At 51.5% G+C, this 16,382-nt stretch overlaps 1 protein-coding gene across 1 annotated transcript in view; it reads right to left on the bottom strand.

Annotated features, from left to right (window-relative positions):
• The window catches only part of LOC139392679 (palmitoyltransferase ZDHHC17), a 55,881-nt gene that overhangs the window by 6,148 nt on the left and 33,351 nt on the right, over positions 1-16,382 (bottom strand). Inside the window, exons 11-13 of the mRNA XM_071140841.1 lie at positions 4,006-4,130; positions 750-812; positions 551-644 (exon numbers count right to left, since the gene is read on the bottom strand). Coding sequence (XP_070996942.1) covers positions 551-644; positions 750-812; positions 4,006-4,130 — 282 coding nt within the window. The remainder of the gene's footprint in view (positions 1-550; positions 645-749; positions 813-4,005; positions 4,131-16,382) is intronic.

Raw genomic sequence — 16,382 nt, 5'->3', positions numbered from 1 at the left:
CAGGTGTGTGGGTCTGCTGCCAGTCACTGTTTGGACTAAAGGATGTGAGGGGGGGGGGGGGGGGGGGGGCACCTGGCCAACACACTGAGGACCTCTAGGGACTAACTGGTAGTGCGTCTACGTCGCTGCCTGTCTGAAAGGCAAGCTCCATCCTGTCAGGCTCTTACGGGACAGCATGGACACTTTAGGACCCCCTTCCTTCCATCTCAAAGTTCACAGGCAGACATGTCTGGACACGTGTCAGCTGTTCATGAGGCCATCTGTCTGGAAGTCCAAACAGTCAAGGGAAAAACAGGCAGCTGCTGCTTCACGGCTAATAGAGCTGGGCAGCGTGCACACACACACACACACACACACACACCTTTCTATATTCTGCCAGAACAGCTAATGAATTCATATGGGTGTCAGCTTGTTTATTTTTCTTAAAGAACCATGTGCTGCTTCTTAGGCTGGAATTCTGTGGACATAAATGACTATCAGCTGAACTAACTCCGGTTGCTGGGCTATGGGTTGTTGCTAAGCTAAATACTGCTGCTGGTGTTACACATACCGACACAGTTGCCCACCCAAGGGCAGTGGTGGTCGAACTTGGCGATACAGCGGTTGCACACGGCACAGTGTTTGGACCGGATGGGCTTCCTTATCTGTGTGGACAAATACAAATGTATTGGGGTTTGACAGAATGACAACGTTAAACCCAAACCATGCAAAACCCTTCAGTACATAATAAAATGAAGTCATTTCTTTACCAAACAAGTACTGCAGAATATGCTGAGATCCAGGCTTCCCGTCTCCGCCAGTTCAACAATAGTCTGGAGATGAGAGAGAGAGAGAGAGGTGAGAGAGAGAGAGAGGTGAGAGAGAGAGATGAGAGAGAGGTGAGAGAGAGCGAGAGAGAGGTGAGAGAGAGAGAGGTGAGAGAGAGAGAGGTGAGAGAGAGAGGTGAGAGAGAGAGAGAGGTGAGAGAGAGGTGAGAGAGAGAGAGAGAGGTGAGAGAGAGAGAGAGGTGAGAGAGAGAGATGAGAGAGAGAGAGAGGTGAGAGAGAGGTGAGAGAGAGAGAGAGAGGTGAGAGAGAGAGAGAGGTGAGAGAGAGAGAGAGGTGAGAGAGAGAGAGAGGTGAGAGAGAGAGAGAGGTGTTAACCAGAGGACCAGGCTCTGGTTAACACTACAGAGCACTAACGATGGGGGCAATGCCCAGACCAGTGGACCGGGTCCTGGTTAACACTACAGAGCACTAACGATGGGGGCAATGCCCAGACCAGTGGACCAGGTCCTGGTTAACACTACAGAGCACTAACGATGGGGGCAATGCCCAGACCAGTGGACCGGGTTCTGGTTAACACTACAGAGCACTAACGATGGGGGCAATGCCCAGACCAGTGGACCAGGTTCTGGTTAACACTACAGAGCACTAACGATGGGGGCAATGCCCAGACCTGTGGACCAGGTTCTGGTTAACACTACAGAGCACTAACCCAGATGGGGGCAATGCCAATGCCCAGACCAGTGGACCAGGTTCTGGTTAACACTACAGAGCACTAACGATGGGGGCAATGCCCAGACCAGTGGACCAGGTTCTGGTTAACACTACAGAGCACTAACGATGGGGGCAATGCCCAGACCAGTGGACCAGGTTCTGGTTAACACTACAGAGCACTAACGATGGGGGCAATGCCCAGACCAGTGGACCAGGAACACTACAGAGCACTAACGATGGGGGCAATGCCCAGACCAGTGGACCAGGCTCTGGTTAACACTACAGAGCACTAACGATGGGGGCAATGCCCAGACCAGTGGACCAGGTTCTGGTTAACACTACAGAGCACTAACGATGGGGGCAATGCCCAGACCAGTGGACCAGGCTCTGGTTAACACTACAGAGCACTAACGATGGGGGCAATGCCCAGACCAGTGGACCAGGTTCTGGTTAACACTACAGAGCACTAACGATGGGGGCAATGCCCAGACCAGTGGACCAGGCTCTGGTTAACACTACAGAGCACTAACGATGGGGGCAATGCCCAGACCAGTGGACCAGGTTCTGGTTAACACTACAGAGCACTAACGATGGGGGCAATGCCCAGACCTGTGGACCGGGTTCTGGTTAACACTACAGAGCACTAACGATGGGGGCAATGCCCAGACCAGTGGACCAGGTTCTGGTTAACACTACAGAGCACTAACGATGGGGGCAATGCCCAGACCAGTGGACCAGGTTCTGGTTAACACTACAGAGCACTAACGATGGGGGCAATGCCCAGACCAGTGGACCGGGTTCTGGTTAACACTACAGAGCACTAACGATGGGGGCAATGCCCAGACCAGTGGACCAGGTTCTGGTTAACACTACAGAGCACTAACGATGGGGGCAATGCCCAGACCAGTGGACCAGGTTCTGGTTAACACTACAGAGCACTAACGATGGGGGCAATGCCCAGACCAGTGGACCGGGTTCTGGTTAACACTACAGAGCACTAACGATGGGGGCAATGCCCAGACCAGTGGACCAGGTTCTGGTTAACACTACAGAGCACTAACGATGGGGGCAATGCCCAGACCAGTGGACCGGGTTCTGGTTAACACTACAGAGCACTAACGATGGGGGCAATGCCCAGACCAGTGGACCGGGTTCTGGTTAACACTACAGAGCACTAACGATGGGGGCAATGCCCAGACCAGTGGACCGGGTTCTGGTTAACACTACAGAGCACTAACGATGGGGGCAATGCCCAGACCTGTGGACCAGGCTCTGGTTAACACTACAGAGCACTAACGATGGGGGCAATGCCCAGACCAGTGGACCAGGTTCTGGTTAACACTACAGAGCACTAACGATGGGGGCAATGCCCAGACCAGTGGACCAGGCTCTGGTTAACACTACAGAGCACTAACGATGGGGGCAATGCCCAGATCAGTGGACTAGGTTCTGGTTAACACTACAGAGCACTAACGATGGGAGCAATGCCCAGACCAGTGGACCAGGTTCTGGTTAACACTACAGAGCACTAACGATGGGGGCAATGCCCAGACCAGTGGACCAGGTTCTGGTTAACACTACAGAGCACTAACGATGGGGGCTATTTTTAGCCCTCTCATCAATCCCACACAATGGGGATTGAGCTGGGGTCAGTAAAGAGCTGGATACCCTACTATACTCCATCAGTGTGTGCTAATGAGAGACGACTCCCAGAGCTGTGGGGTGAGAGTGGATGCCTCTAGCACTGGGCCACTGGGTTGAACATTGTGTGTCACAAATTACATCCTATTCCCCATATAGTGTACTACTTTGATTCGTAAAAAAACAATGGTGCAATGTGCCCAGCTCTCTAATCAAATTCTCAACTCAGGCACTTTTCATACTCCGGGGGTGGTTTCCCTTAGATACAGATCTAGGATCAGCTTCCCCAACCCTAACCATCAGTTGGAAAAAGGTTAAACTGACCCAAGATCAGTGTCTATGGGCAACCTCACCCAACTCTACACGCGTCATGGGCGGTACACGCGTCATGGGCGGTACACGCGTCATGGGTAGTGCCAGCGTCATGGGCGGTACACGCGTCATGGGCGTCATGGGTAGCGCCAGCGTCATGGGTAGTGCCCGCGTCATGGGTAGCGCCCGCGTCATGGGTAGCGCCCGCGTCATGGGTAGCGCCCGCGTCATGGGTAGCGCCAGCGTCATGGGTAGCGCCAGCGTCATGGGTAGCGCCAGCGTCATGGGTAGCGCCAGCGTCATGGGTAGCGCCAGCGTCATGGGTAGCGCCCGCGTCATGGGTAGCGCCAGCGTCATGGGTAGTGCCCGCGTCATGGGTAGTGCCAGCGTCATGGGTAGCGCCAGCGTCATGGGTAGTGCCAGCGTCATGGGTAGTGCCAGCGTCATGGGTAGTGCCAGCGTCATGGGTAGCGCCAGCGTCATGGGTAGTGCCAGCGTCATGGGTAGCGCCAGCGTCATGGGTAGTGCCAGCGTCATGGGTAGTGCCAGCGTCATGGGTAGTACCAGCGTTTACCTTTTTCTTCTGCTCCTCTGAGGCTTTGATGATCCCGGGGTCTGATTTCCAGGACTTGCCGAAGTTGTAGAACAGACAGACACTGTTCAGGAGGAAAGGCAGGTGGACGGTGGCAAACGGGAGATGTACAGAGGAGTTAAGGAGGACGGCTGATTGGCTGAAAGGTGACTACTGCTCTTAAAGGGATAGTTCACTCAAATAACACAATGATATTTTGGTTTCACATCCTGTCAGGAGTCTGGACAAGGTCAGACAGAAAATGCTTTTTATATACTTCCACACTATGAGGTTGAATAATACTGTGAAATTGTGAAAATTATGATAATGCCCTTATAGTGTAAGGGCTGTTTGAAAAGACTGCCTGAAACTTCAGCCTGCTTTGGCGTGATGGCGTTTTGGCTTGCCTGGTAACATCAAAAGGTGCTAACTTGGACAATAGACCAATAAGAAAAAGAGTTCCACAGCTCTTTGCCAATAACAGGTCGTTTTCAGTTTTCCCTACTCAGACTGCTCCCAGACAGTCCTAACAATATTCTTGCTTGAGAAATTACTATTTGTTATGACGCTATCTATTCTTTTTGACATAAAAAAAAAAACAATCACATAAGGTACTTAATTGTTACACAGAAATTATTTGACAAAGTTAAAAACAGCTGCATTGGACCTAGACGGCTGTGCTGGCTCTGACAAGCCATAGTGACATCATCCAGACAGAGGGTGTGTCCCAAATGGCACCCTATTTTCTACGTAATGCACTACATCGGCCAGAGTCCTATGGGCCCTGGTCTAAAATAGTGCACTATAAAGGGAATAGGGTGCCATTAGGGACGCAAAAAGACTCGCCCTCCGCCCACTCCAGCCTATGAGGAAAGCAGCTCCAGTGGAAGCTTGACTCATACTCTCACCCAACCAGAGTCCCGAGTCCCTCAGACATGCGTCATCATTTGCACAGGAAACGCAATGGAGTGAGTCTAACCAAAGGGAGTGGTCAGGCTTAACCCTAAAATGCCAATGTTGATCCATACAATCTCTTGTATCTAGAACCCAAGTTTACTTTTCACAGGGCCTGTAGTCATTTAATCAGGAACTACAATTGAAAAGAATCCCATAAACCTCCTTAGGAATTACAGCTTCAGAATTGTATTTGCATAGAATGTATTCCTGTATTTAGGAAATGCCTACACCCAAGGCCTACTGGCATTCCTCTGTGCATTTTAACCACACATTAACACATCTCCCACAGTGTGGAGTTAGAATGTTGATTCTATACATGAGAGAAACATGTCTGATTGACTGACTAAATAAACTTTAAATTATGGAGTTGGCTTGAAGTCATTAATTATTGACTTGAGCCGTTTCAAGTCTGTATGGCCATCTAGTGATTAGGGTGTGTGTGTGTGTGGGGGGGGGGGGAGAGTTAGTGGGACACAAGGACATCTGTGGGCTGGTAAGGTAAAGAAGGATTTCCTCAATTATAGTGGGGGTGGAGTGAAGTCACGGCATGACAAACAACTAGATTCCAGGAAGGAAACTCGGAGCCATATGGCCCCCCCAGAGCCCTACATAGGACATAGGGTGGCATTAGCATCTCGGGGCAACTTCCCCCTACAGTATGGTCTCAGCCATACTCTACAGTGCTTTCAGTCTTTAAAAGCTGAATGAGGTCATAAATCTGTATAATTATCACCAAAAGAAGTCTGGGCGCTTTAATTACCTCTTCCTCTGTAGGTCTATCTAGCTACTTCATAAGATAAACACTTCAAATTAACTGTGGGGCTGCATCCCAAATGGAACGCTATTAATCCCCATATAGTGTAGAGGAACATAGTGAATTTCCATATAAAGTAGTGCACTACAAAGGGAACAAGGTGACACTAGGGATTCGTGCATGGAAGTCCTTATCGCCTCACTAAATCAATGGGCCGTGATACTGTCGGCACGGAGCCGGTAATTCTTACAGTGATCGATGGAGATTCTCATATGGACGACGCTTCAATGTTTCCCTTGAGGCCTTGTTGTGTACGCCCTCCCCGTAGCAGCTATTAGTCTTTGAAATGGCTTAGGAGAAGAGGTGTTACACAAGATGGGCCAAACAAAAGGGTCATGCCAAGAATTTATCAAGCATGCTGATTTAAGGAGACTAATGGTGTTGACAGTGTCCGGGGTGACATTTCTCCTAGGTACAGATCTAGGATCAGCTGTCCCTCCCACAATCCTAACCTTAACCATTACTATGGACATTTCAAAACTGACTCGAGATCAGCATCTCGGGGCAACTACCCCCTACACCTCTTTACAGTGTGGTGTAGGGTGGGGTATTCAGGGTGTCACTGAACGTCATCATTGTCTGGCTGAAGACTGAATGTCCTCCTAAAAGAACACATCACAGGACCAGCTCAGTCACAAACTAATAGACTTATACTATCTCCTCCTCCTCCAGTCTCCTACTAATAACTTCTACTCTCTCCTCCTCCTCAAGTCTCCTACTAATAACTTCTACTCTCTCCTCCTCCTCCAGTCTCCTACTAATAACTTCTACTCTCTCCTCCTCCTCCAGTCTCCTACTAATAGACTTCTACTCTCTCCTCCTCCCCCAGTCTCCTACTAATACACTTCTACTCTCTCCTCCTCCCCCAGTCTTCTACTAAGACTTCTACTCTCTCCTCCTCCTCCAGTCTCCTACTAATAGACTTCTACTCTCTCCTCCTCCCCCAGTCTCCTACTAATAGACTTCTACTCTCTCCTCCTCCTCCAGTCTCCTACTAATAACTTCTACTCTCTCCTCCTCCTCCAGTCTCCTACTAATAGACTTCTACTCTCTCCTCCTCCTCCTCCTCCAGTCTCCTACTAAGACTTCTACTCTCTCCTCCTCCTCCTCCAGTCTCCTACTAATAGACTTCTACTCTCTCCTCCTCCTCCAGTCTCCTACTAATAGACTTCTACTCTCTCCTCCTCCTCCAGTCTTCTACTAAGACTTCTACTCTCTCCTCCTCCTCCAGTCTCCTACTAATAGACTTCTACTCTCTCCTCCTCCCCCAGTCTCCTACTAATAGACTTCTACTCTCTCCTCCTCCAGTCTCCTACTAATAGACTTCTACTCTCTCCTCCTCCTCCAGTCTCCTACTAATAGACTTCTACTCTCTCCTCCTCCCCCAGTCTCCTACTAATACACTTCTACTCTCTCCTCCTCCAGTCTCCTACTAATAACTTCTACTCTCTCCTCCTCCTCCAGTCTCCTACTAATAGACTTCTACTCTCTCCTCCTCCTCCAGTCTCCTACTAATAGACTTCTACTCTCTCCTCCTCCTCCAGTCTCCTACTAATAGACTTCTACTCTCTCCTCCTCCTCCCCCAGTCTCCTACTAATAGACTTCTACTCTCTCCTCCTACCCCAGTCTCCTACTAATAGACTTCTACTCTCTCCTCCTCCTCCAGTCTCCTACTAATAGACTTCTACTCTCTCCTCCTCCTCCTCCAGTCTCCTACTAATAGACTTCTACTCTCTCCTCCTCCTCCAGTCTCCTACTAATAGACTTCTACTCTCTCCTCCTCCTCCTCCAGTCTCCTACTAATAGACTTCTACTCTCTCCTCCTCCTCCTCCAGTCTCCTACTAATAGACTTCTACTCTCTCCTCCTCCTCCAGTCTCCTACTAATAGACTTCTACTCTCTCCTCCTCCTCCAGTCTCCTACTAATAGACTTCTACTCTCTCCTCCTCCTCCAGTCTCCTACTAATAGACTTCTACTCTCTCCTCCTCCTCCTCCAGTCTCCTACTAATAGACTTCTACTCTCTCCTCCTCCCCCAGTCTCCTACTAATAGACTTCTACTCTCTCCTCCTCCCCCAGTCTCCTACTAAGACTTCTACTCTCTCCTCCTCCCCCAGTCTCCTACTAATAGACTTCTACTCTCTCCTCCTCCTCCAGTCTCCTACTAATAGACTTCTACTCTCTCCTCCTCCTCCAGTCTCCTACTAATAGACTTCTACTCTCTCCTCCTCCTCCAGTCTCCTACTAATAGACTTCTACTCTCTCCTCCAGTCTCCTACTAATAGACTTATACTCTCTCCTCCTCCTCCAGTCTCCTACTAATAGACTTCTACTCTCTCCTCCTCCTCCAGTCTCCTACTAATAACTTCTACTCTCTCCTCCTCCTCCAGTCTCCTACTAATAGACTTCTACTCTCTCCTCCTCCCCCAGTCTCCTACTAAGACTTCTACTCTCTCCTCCTCCTCCAGTCTCCTACTAATAGACTTCTACTCTCTCCTCCTCCCCCAGTCTCCTACTAATAGACTTCTACTCTCTCCTCCTCCTCCAGTCTCCTACTAATAGACTTCTACTCTCTCCTCCTCCCCCAGTCTCCTACTAATAGACTTCTACTCTCTCCTCCTCCTCCCCCAGTCTCCTACTAATAGACTTCTACTCTCTCCTCCAGTCTCCTACTAATAGACTTCTACTCTCTCCTCCTCCTCCTCCAGTCTCCTACTAATAGACTTCTACTCTCTCCTCCTCCTCCAGTCTCCTACTAATAGACTTCTACTCTCTCCTCCTCCTCCAGTCTCCTACTAATAGACTTCTACTCTCTCCTCCTCCCCCAGTCTCCTACTAATAGACTTCTACTCTCTCCTCCTCCTCCAGTCTCCTACTAATAGACTTCTACTCTCTCCTCCTCCTCCAGTCTCCTACTAATAGACTTCTACTCTCTCCTCCTCCTCCAGTCTCCTACTAATAGACTTCCACTCTCTCCTCCAGTCTCCTACTAAGACTTCTACTCTCCTCCTCCTCCCCCAGTCTCCTACTAATAGACTTCTACTCTCTCCTCCTCCTCCAGTCTCCTACTAATAGACTTCTACTCTCTCCTCCTCCTCCAGTCTCCTACTAATAGACTTCTACTCTCTCCTCCTCCTCCAGTCTCCTACTAATAGACTTCTACTCTCTCCTCCTCCTCCAGTCTCCTACTAATACACTTCTACTCTCTCCTCCTCCCCCAGTCTCCTACTAAGACTTCTACTCTCTCCTCCTCCCCCAGTCTCCTACTAATAGACTTCTACTCTCTCCTCCTCCTCCAGTCTCCTACTAATAGACTTCTACTCTCTCCTCCTCCTCCAGTCTCCTACTAATACACTTCTACTCTCTCCTCCTCCCCCAGTCTCCTACTAAGACTTCTACTCTCTCCTCCTCCCCCAGTCTCCTACTAATAGACTTCTACTCTCTCCTCCTCCTCCAGTCTCCTACTAATACACTTCTACTCTCTCCTCCTCCCCCAGTCTCCTACTAAGACTTCTACTCTCTCCTCCTCCCCCAGTCTCCTACTAATAGACTTCTACTCTCTCCTCCTCCAGTCTCCTACTAATAGACTTCTACTCTCTCCTCCTCCTCCAGTCTCCTACTAATAGACTTCTACTCTCTCCTCCTCCCCCAGTCTCCTACTAATAGACTTCTACTCTCTCCTCCTCCTCCAGTCTCCTACTAATAGACTTCTACTCTCTCCTCCTCCCCCAGTCTCCTACTAATAGACTTCTACTCTCTCCTCCTCCTCCAGTCTCCTACTAATAGACTTCTACTCTCTCCTCCAGTCTCCTACTAATAGACTTCTACTCTCTCCTCCTCCCCCAGTCTCCTACTAATAGACTTCTACTCTCTCCTCCTCCCCCAGTCTCCTACTAATAGACTTCTACTCTCTCCTCCTCCTCCAGTCTCCTACTAATAGACTTCTACTCTCTCCTCCAGTCTCCTACTAATAGACTTCTACTCTCTCCTCCTCCCCCAGTCTCCTACTAATAGACTTCTACTCTCTCCTCCTCCTCCAGTCTCCTACTAATAGACTTCTACTCTCTCCTCCTCCTCCAGTCTCCTACTAATAGACTTCTACTCTCTCCTCCTCCCCCAGTCTCCTACTAATAGACTTCTACTCTCTCCTCCTCCTCCAGTCTCCTACTAATAGACTTCTACTCTCTCCTCCTCCTCCAGTCTCCTACTAATAGACTTCTACTCTCTCCTCCTCCTCCAGTCTCCTACTAATAGACTTCTACTCTCTCCTCCTCCCCCAGTCTCCTACTAATAGACTTCTACTCTCTCCTCCAGTCTCCTACTAATAGACTTCTACTCTCTCCTCCTCCCCCAGTCTCCTACTAATAGACTTCTACTCTCTCCTCCTCCCCCAGTCTCCTACTAATAGACTTCTACTCTCTCCTCCTCCTCCAGTCTCCTACTAATAGACTTCTACTCTCTCCTCCTCCTCCAGTCTCCTACTAAGACTTCTACTCTCTCCTCCTCCTCCAGTCTCCTACTAAGACTTCTACTCTCTCCTCCTCCTCCAGTCTCCTACTAATAGACTTCTACTCTCTCCTCCTCCTCCAGTCTCCTACTAATAGACTTCTACTCTCTCCTCCTCCTCCAGTCTCCTACTAATAGACTTCTACTCTCTCCTCCTCCCCCAGTCTCCTACTAATAGACTTCTACTCTCTCCTCCTCCTCCAGTCTTCTACTAATAGACTTCTACTCTCTCCTCCTCCCCCAGTCTCCTACTAATAGACTTCTACTCTCTCCTCCTCCAGTCTCCTACTAATAGACTTCTACTCTCTCCTCCTCCTCCAGTCTCCTACTAATAACTTCTACTCTCTCCTCCTCCTCAAGTCTCCTACTAATAGACTTCTACTCTCTCCTCCTCCTCCAGTCTCCTACTAATAGACTTCTACTCTCTCCTCCTCCTCCCCCAGTCTCCTACTAATAGACTTCTACTCTCTCCTCCTCCTCCCCCAGTCTCCTACTAATAGACTTCTACTCTCTCCTCCTCCCCCAGTCTCCTACTAAGACTTCTACTCGCTCCTCCTCCCCCAGTCTCCTACTATTTCAGTAACAATAAAACTGTGGTGACCCAGTACTTGTAACTACTTTAAGGAGAAAAGCTTTTCTCCTTTGAGTCCCATGTAGAAGATGTGTGCTGGGGCTGAAAAGACTCTCCTTTGAGTCCCATGTAGAAGATGTGTGCTGGGGCTGAAAAGACAACCGGTTGGGGCTCCACCAACGACACTTGATCTTGTTTTAAAGGATAACCAGTCTGTAGTAGCAGACTGAAAACCAGGAGGAGACAGAGTCAGAGATACCAAGCCCACACCTGGACGTCAATGCAGACACAAAGCCTAGACAAAGGCCAAGCCGCCTCCACTGATTACTATTGCAGAGACGTCGCATGACTGCCTCACAACAACCACAAACCACCACCGCACAACCACCACAAAACTACCGTACCATCACTGCACCACAACCAACACAAAACTACCGTACAACCACCACCGCACCACAACCACCACAAAACTACCGTACAACCACCACCGCACCACAACCAACACAAAACTACCGTACAACCACCACCGCACCACAACCACCACCACCACCGCACCACAACCAGCACCGCAACACAAACACCACCGCACCACAACCAACACAAAACTACCGTACAACCACCACCGCACCACAACCAACACAAAACTACCGTACAACCACCACCGCACCACAACCACCACCGCACCACAACCAACACAAAACTACCGTACAACCACCACCGCACCACAACCACCACCGCACCACAACCAACACAAAACTACCGTACCATCACCGCACCACAACCAACACAAAACTACCGTACAACCACCACCGCACCACAACCACCACCGCACCACAAAACTACCGTACAACCACCACCGCACCACAACCACCACCGCACCACAACCGCACCACAACCAGCACCGCACCACAACCACCACCGCACCACAACCAACACAAAACTACCGTACAACCACCACCGCACCACAACCACCACCGCACCACAACCAACACAAAACTACCGTACAACCACCACCGCACCACCACCGCACCACAACCACCACCGCACCACAACCAACACAAAACTACCGTACAACCACCACCGCACCACAACCACCACAAAACTACCGTACAACCACCACCGCACCACAACCACCACAAAACTACCGTACAACCACCACCGCACCACAACCACCACCGCACCACAACCACCACCGCACCACAACCACCACCGCACCACAACCACCACCGCACCACAACCAACACAAAACTACCGTACAACCACCACCGCACCACAACCACCACCGCACCACAACCAACACAAAACTACCGTACAACCACCACCGCACCACAACCACCACCGCACCACAACCAACACAAAACTACCGTACCATCACCGCACCACAACCAACACAAAACTACCGTACAACCACCACCGCACCACAACCACCACCGCACCACAACCACCACCGCACCACAAAACTACCGTACAACCACCACCGCACCACAACCACCACCGCACCACAACCGCACCACAACCAGCACCGCACCACAACCACCACCGCACCACAACCAACACAAAACTACCGTACAACCACCACCGCACCACAACCACCACCGCACCACAACCAACACAAAACTACCGTACAACCACCACCGCACCACCACCGCACCACAACCACCACCGCACCACAACCAACACAAAACTACCGTACAACCACCACCGCACCACAACCACCACAAAACTACCGTACAACCACCACCGCACCACAACCACCACAAAACTACCCTACAACCACCACCCCACCACAACCACCACCGCACCACAACCACCACCGCACCACAACCACCACCGCACCACAACCACCACCGCACCACAACCACCACCGCACCACAACCACCACCGCACCACAACCACCACCGCACCACAACCACCACCGCACCACAACCACCACCGCACCACAACCACCACCGCACCACAACCACCACCGCACCACCACCACCACCGCACCACCACCACCACCGCACCACAACCACCACCGCACCACAACCAACACAAAACTACCGTACCATCACCGCACCACAACCAACACAAAACTACCGTACAACCACCACCGCACCACAACCACCACCGCACCACAACCACCACCGCACCACAAAACTACCGTACAACCACCACCGCACCACAACCACCACCGCACCACAACCGCACCACAACCAGCACCGCACCACAACCACCACCGCACCACAACCAACACAAAACTACCGTACAACCACCACCGCACCACAACCACCACCGCACCACAACCAACACAAAACTACCGTACAACCACCACCGCACCACCACCGCACCACAACCACCACCGCACCACAACCAACACAAAACTACCGTACAACCACCACCGCACCACAACCACCACAAAACTACCGTACAACCACCACCGCACCACAACCACCACAAAACTACCGTACAACCACCACCGCACCACAACCACCACCGCACCACAACCACCACCGCACCACAACCACCACCGCACCACAACCACCACCGCACCACAACCACCACCGCACCACAACCACCACCGCACCACAACCACCACCGCACCACAACCACCACCGCACCACAACCACCACCGCACCACAACCACCACCGCACCACAACCACCACCGCACCACAACCACCACCGCACCACAACCACCACCGCACCACAACCACCACCGCACCACAACCACCACCGCACCACAACCACCACCGCACCACAACCACCACCGCACCACAACCACCACCGCACCACAACCACCACCGCACCACAACCACCACCGCACCACCACCACCACCGCACCACAACCACCACCGCACCACAACCAACACAAAACTACCGTACAACCACCACCGCACCACAACCACCACAAAACTACCGTACAACCACCACCGCACCACAACCACCACAAAACTACCGTACAACCACCACCGCACCACAACCACCACCGCACCACAACCACCACCGCACCACAACCACCACCGCACCACAACCACCACCGCACCACAACCACCACCGCACCACAACCACCACCGCACCACAACCACCACCGCACCACAACCACCACCGCACCACAACCACCACCGCACCACAACCACCACCGCACCACAACCACCACCGCACCACCACCACCACCGCACCACAACCACCACCGCACCACAACCAACACAAAACTACCGTACCATCACCGCACCACAACCAACACAAAACTACCGTACAACCACCACCGCACCACAACCACCACCGCACCACAACCACCACCGCACCACAAAACTACCGTACAACCACCACCGCACCACAACCACCACCGCACCACAACCGCACCACAACCAGCACCGCACCACAACCACCACCGCACCACAACCAACACAAAACTACCGTACAACCACCACCGCACCACAACCACCACCGCACCACAACCAACACAAAACTACCGTACAACCACCACCGCACCACCACCGCACCACAACCACCACCGCACCACAACCAACACAAAACTACCGTACAACCACCACCGCACCACAACCACCACAAAACTACCGTACAACCACCACCGCACCACAACCACCACAAAACTACCGCACCACAACCACCACCGCACCACAACCACCACCGCACCACAACCACCACCGCACCACAACCACCACCGCACCACAACCACCACCGCACCACAACCACCACCGCACCACAACCACCACCGCACCACAACCACCACCGCACCACAACCACCACCGCACCACAACCACCACCGCACCACAACCACCACCGCACCACAACCACCACCGCACCACCACCACCACCGCACCACCACCACCACCGCACCACAACCACCACCGCACCACAACCACCACCGCACCACAACCACCACCGCACCACAACCACCACCGCACCACAACCACCACCGCACCACAACCACCACCGCACCACCACCACCACCGCACCACAACCACCACCGCACCACAACCACCACCGCACCACAACCACCACCGCACCACAACCACCACCACCACCGCACCACAACCACCACAAAACTACCATACAACCGCAGCTGTATCAGATTCAACCCAGATCACAACAATCAGACATTGAGACTACATGTGACCAACTGGGTACGGACCTCGGTCTACTGCGCGAGCCAAGACTGTGCTAGCCCGCTGAGCTACAGCCAAGGCATTAACTCAGAGCTAACGCGAGTCTTCAGGTCTCAGGCAAGGTTACCACCTCAGTTACATAACACCACTTCCCAAAGAGGCACAGTTGGACTGGAGTGAGGAGGGACTGCTTGAGTTTGTGAATGCTCTGGGGTGTAGTTTGCCTTAGGTACAGATGAGGTAGGATCAGCTTCCCCTCCCCCAATCTTAACCATTAGTGGGGAAAATGCTAAACTGACCCAAGATCAGCGTTTAGCGTCAACTTCACCCTACTCCATTTAGGAATCCAGTCATCCCTTGCTGTAGCCGTCTACTGTTCTGAGCTGCCAGTTCACACTACATGATGAGGTACAGGCTACTGTTAACAGTGACTACGTGGACGTAGATATTCTTTGGATAGAACAGCCTTTCAACAAAGAGATAAGAGGCATTGAAGAGGACATCTCAATGGGCTGATTGGCTGTTGGGCAAGAGGTGAGACTCGAAAAACCTGCCTGACTATTAAATCTCAAAGCTGCATCACACAAGAGACCTGTGTATAGGAGTGAATTTCACTTACACTCATAGTGGTGGCTTATGTGAACTCTCCCAGATCAATGTGCCCATGAAAGACAAACAATTGTAACCAGAGGGAAACTGGTAACAAGACAGCCCCTGTTGAAAAAGCAGGAGAGGTTACAAGGGATTGACAGAGAGGTAGACGGGGAGCAGAGCAGCAGATCCAAGGAAACGAGCAACATCATGCAGATGAAATGGACTGAAGAAACACTCCTCTCCCATCAGCAGTCAAATGAGGCGGATAAGAGACCAACCCTCCTGACTTTAAATGGGGCATTCAGCAGTTTCAGACCCGGTAAGGGAATTTTCCATGACCAAAAAGCGACTGGAGGAGCCATCTTGGAGCTACAGAAACACATTGATCCCACAAGTCGCTTCATCGGGTCTGACTCAGTCAGCTGTGCTGCACCCTCAACAGTGTTGTGCACATCTTAACACTCAGTATTCATTAAAGACTGTCTCCACACAGAGCTGAAAGCACACCGAGTTCAGTGATACAACCTCTTATCTGGACAGGGGACTATTCATATGGAAAAGAGCGAGCCCAGCTTTATACAGGAGGCTTGAAACCTCAGCACCCCAGAGCACCTAGGACAACAGTTTCCCTCACTTCTTCACCGTCCACCTGTCTTATCTGGACAGGGGACTATTCATATGGAAAAGAGCGAGCCTAGCTTTATACAGGAGGCTTGAAACTTCAGCACTCCAGAGCACCGAGGACAACCTTTCCCTCACCTCTTCACCGTCCGTGAGAGAATCAGTGCAGTTTGCAGGGGAAGTGAACTATATGGGAATAGATCTAGA

The sequence above is a fragment of the Oncorhynchus clarkii genome, chromosome 33, assembly GCF_045791955.1.
Source record: "Oncorhynchus clarkii lewisi isolate Uvic-CL-2024 chromosome 33, UVic_Ocla_1.0, whole genome shotgun sequence".
Taxonomy (NCBI): domain Eukaryota; kingdom Metazoa; phylum Chordata; class Actinopteri; order Salmoniformes; family Salmonidae; genus Oncorhynchus; species Oncorhynchus clarkii.
This window is presented reverse-complemented; position numbering and strand designations above follow the sequence as displayed.